Below are 4,010 nucleotides of genomic sequence, written 5' to 3'. Positions count from 1 at the left end.
AGGTCATCAAAAAGAGAGAAAAGATGACCAAAGAGAATCTGAAACGTATTCTTGAAAGTAGAGTAACTAAAGCAAATGGAATAAATAATTAAGTAAAAAATGTTGAACAGTAGTAGCTTAAGAAGACAAATTAGGAGGGGGGAGCGGGGAGGGAGGGGAAAAATGAGGACCTAATGTCAGGGGTTTAAATGGAGAGAAAATGTTTTGAGAAACGATGTACAAATGCGCTTTACACAATTGATGTGTGTATGGATTGGGATAACAGTTGTATGAGCCCCTAATAAAATGTTAAAAAAGAAAAAAAGAAAAAAAAAAGAAGACAAATTAAAACATTTTGATGATATGTGCAAACACAGTTAGAAACCAAAAAGGAAGAACATGCTCAGCATTATCACAAGCTGAAATAACTGAAGAAAAAGTTCAAGGTGTGAGCTCAAGAAACATTGAAGAATGAATTCTATGGACAAAATATTGAGTGATGCAGGAAGCATCAAAAGATGGAATGAACACACTGAGTCACTGTACCAAAAAGGATTAGTCAACATTCAACCATTTCATGAGGTGGCATATGTTACAGAAGAATTGGTATTGGGAAAAGAAGTTCAGGCTATCCTGAAGGCATTAGTGAAAACAAGTCTCCAAGACTTGATGGAATACCAATTGAAAAGTTTCAACAAACTGATGTAGCAATCACTCATCTATGCCAAGAATTTTGGAATATTTGTGCCCATTCCAAAGAAAGGTGACCAAACAGAATGCAAAAAAAGTCAAACAATATCATTAAATTTTGCTGAAGATAATTTTACCAAGTACAATGTACATCAACAGGGAGCTGCCAGAAATTCAAGCCGGCTTCACAAGAGAACATGAAACAAGTGCTGATATCCGATGAATCTTAACTGAAAGCAGAAATTAACTGAAAGATGTTTGTTTTAGTTTATTTTTGTCAATGCAAAGCTGTTCAGCCCTGTGGATCTCAACAAACTATGAATAACATTGTGAAAAATGGAAATTCCAGAAGACACTGTGCTCATGAAGAACTTGTACATAGACTAACATGCAGTCATTTGAAAAGAACAAGGGAATAAACATGGTTTAAAATCAGGAAAGGTGTGAATAAAGTCTGTATCCTTTCACTATGCTTATTCAATCTGTATGCTGAGCAAAAATCTGAAAAGCTAGACTATAAAAAGAACATGACATCAGAATTAGAGGAAGGCTCATTAACAGTCTGCAATATGTAGATGACACAAACTTGTTTGCTTAAAATGAAGAGGACCTGTATCACTTACTGATAAAGATCAAGAAGGGTAGCCTTCAGCATGGATTGCACCTCATTGTACAGAAAACCCAAATCCTCACAACTGAACCAGTAGGTGCCATCACAATAAATGGAGAAAAGTTTGAAATTGCCAAGGATTTCACTTTACTTGGATCCATAATCAAAGAGCCCTGGAAGGATAGTGGCTTATGAGTTGGTCTTCTAACCCCAGGTCATCAGTTTGAACCCCCAGCCCCTCAGAAGGAGAAACCCAACAAGGCAATTCTACTTTGTCCTATAGGTTTTCTATGTGCCTGATCCAAGCCACATTATTGTCAATTCCCTCATATACTCGTACATGTGAAAATTGGGCAAGGAATAAAATAACTGGAGAACAATTTCCGCATTTTCTTTATGGTACTGGCAAACAATATTAAAGGTACTATGAGTAAACAAATCCATCTTGAAGGCAGTAAGCCAGATTGTTCTTTATCAGCGATAATGGTACAAGTTCATCTCACACGCTTTGGGCATATTACCAGTAGAAATTAGTCACTGGAAACAGACATCATTGTTGGTAAAGTAGAAGGTCATCAACAAAAGAGGAAGACCACTGATGAGTTGGATTGATACAGTGACTGCAACAATGGGCTCAAATATGAGAACAATTGTGAGGTAATGGACATACTTCAGGCCTCTGCTCATGCTCTCCGTCAATGCAAGAACACTTTGTTCTAATAACTTGGCATTCTGGGATGCTCCCCCTCCCAGCACAATCGCTGAAGACAAAATGAGTCCATAAGCAAATGTGGTGAAGAAAGCTGATGGTGCCCCGCTATCAAAAGATATAGTGTCTGGGGTCTGAAAGGCTTGAAGGTAAATGAGCGGCCATCAAGCTGAGAAGGAACAAACCCACATGGAAGAAGCACATCAGCCTGTGTGATCATGAGGTGTCGACAGGATTGGGTAACAAGCAACAGAAGACCCAAAACAACAAATGAAAACCATATTGTTGGAGCAGAGACACAAAACCCATCTACAGACAAAGGGACATCCCCTCACAGAGTAGGTCACAAGGAAGGGATGAGTCAACCAGGGCACAGTATAGCACTGACGAAACCCACAATATTCCTCTTGTTCCTTGAGGCTTCTTCAACCCCCACTATCATGACCCCAGTCCTGCCTTTCACTGCAGGCTAGACCAGAGCATGTGCAAAGGTACAGATAAGAGATTAGAGCTCATGGCACACAGAATTCAGGAACAGGAATGGGAGTAGGAATACAAGGAGGGTAGGGGGAATGTGAGGAGGGAGAGAGGAAGAGGGAACTGATTGTAATGATTGACACATAATCACCACTACCACCCCACCTCCAGGGGGATGAACAACAGAAACCATGGGGGAAGGGAGATGGTGGTTTGGTGTACGATATGAAAATTATAATCATTTATAATTTATCGAAGGCTCATGAGGGTGGGATGCGGGAAGGAGGGAAAAAAGAGGAACTGATTAAGGGCTCAATAGATAATCCAGGATGATCTCATCTCAAAATAGTTAACTTATATATAATTATATATTGTTAGCTTATAATTATATGTCTTATACCATTATATAAGAAGCAAAGACTTCTTCCCTAAATTTTGCCACATCCACAATTCCATGCATTCGGTATGGATTTATTTTGGAGGGTGTCACTCAGTCTAAAGTAAATCTCCTGCCAATTGAAATAGGCTCGACTCCAGGGGCCCGGCCTGCGGGACAAGATGGAGTACTTGCGGGTCCTGAAGCGTGGGCTGCAGCAGGTCAGCGGCCACGGCGGCCTCCGCGGCTACTTACGAGTTTTCTTCAGGGCAAACGATATAAAGGTTGGCACATTAGTGGGGGAAGACAAATATGGAAATAAATACTATGAAGACAACAAGCAGTTTTTTGGCCGTCACCGATGGGTCATATATACTACTGAAATGAATGGCAAGAACACATTCTGGGATGTGGATGGAAGCATGGTGCCCCCTGAATGGCACCGCTGGCTTCACTGTATGACTGATGATCCTCCGACCACAAGGCCACCTACTGCTCGTCCGTTCATTTGGACGAACCATAAATTCAACGTGAGTGGCACTCCAGAACAGTATGTTCCTTATTCCACCACCAGGAAGAAGATTCAGGAGTAGGTCCCGCCCTCAACACCTTATAAGTAGCACCTGTGAAAAACACCTTATACATGTCGGGGGGGAAATCAGCTCTTCTTGTAATTGCACTTTATTGCTAGCAACTTGATTAAAATTGTTGGATTAAAAAAAAAATAGGCTCAATTGCATATAGCAGGAAACCTCAAACTAATGTGCCTTAAATAATATAGACATTTAATTCTCCTTTGCATACATGTAGTCTGGAAATAGACATCTAGGCTCAGTGTAGAAACTCGGCATGTGTCATGAGGGGCTTGAATGTGTCATTTAAAATCTTTTTCAAATATTTTATAGTGAATTGAGTGAAAGTTTACAGAGCAGGTAAGTTCTCCATTCAACAGCTCATGCACATTTGGTCTCTTCTTTCATTGTAATCTCCAGTGTCACATGACTCAGCCCACTTCCTCCCTTTGCTCCCCATTTCCGTTCCTCCTTCCTTCCTTACCCTCCTCAACTTTGTTCTTGGGTAACTGCTGCCCTTTTGATCTCAAATGGTTGGTTATTCTAAGGTATGTGTGCCTCCCTAGTGTTATTGTTCCCCTTATAAATCTGTGTGTT

The 4,010-nt window shown here is 40.5% G+C and overlaps 1 protein-coding gene across 1 annotated transcript; it reads left to right on the top strand.

Moving 5' to 3' along the window:
• Window positions 1-3,011: 3,011 nt before the first annotated feature.
• On the top strand, window positions 3,012-3,558 carry LOC101660948 (NADH dehydrogenase [ubiquinone] 1 alpha subcomplex subunit 12-like). The gene has a single exon (XM_045283534.1). It carries the CDS (start codon window positions 3,024-3,026, stop codon window positions 3,432-3,434), a length of 411 nt encoding a protein of 136 aa, XP_045139469.1. The 5' UTR covers window positions 3,012-3,023; the 3' UTR covers window positions 3,435-3,558.
• The last annotated feature ends 452 nt before the right edge of the window (window positions 3,559-4,010 follow it).

This window comes from Echinops telfairi, unplaced genomic scaffold (genome assembly GCF_000313985.2).
Source record: "Echinops telfairi isolate 266 unplaced genomic scaffold, ASM31398v2 ScPeMD7_7462;HRSCAF=8500, whole genome shotgun sequence".
Lineage (NCBI taxonomy): Eukaryota > Metazoa > Chordata > Mammalia > Afrosoricida > Tenrecidae > Echinops > Echinops telfairi.
This window is presented reverse-complemented; position numbering and strand designations above follow the sequence as displayed.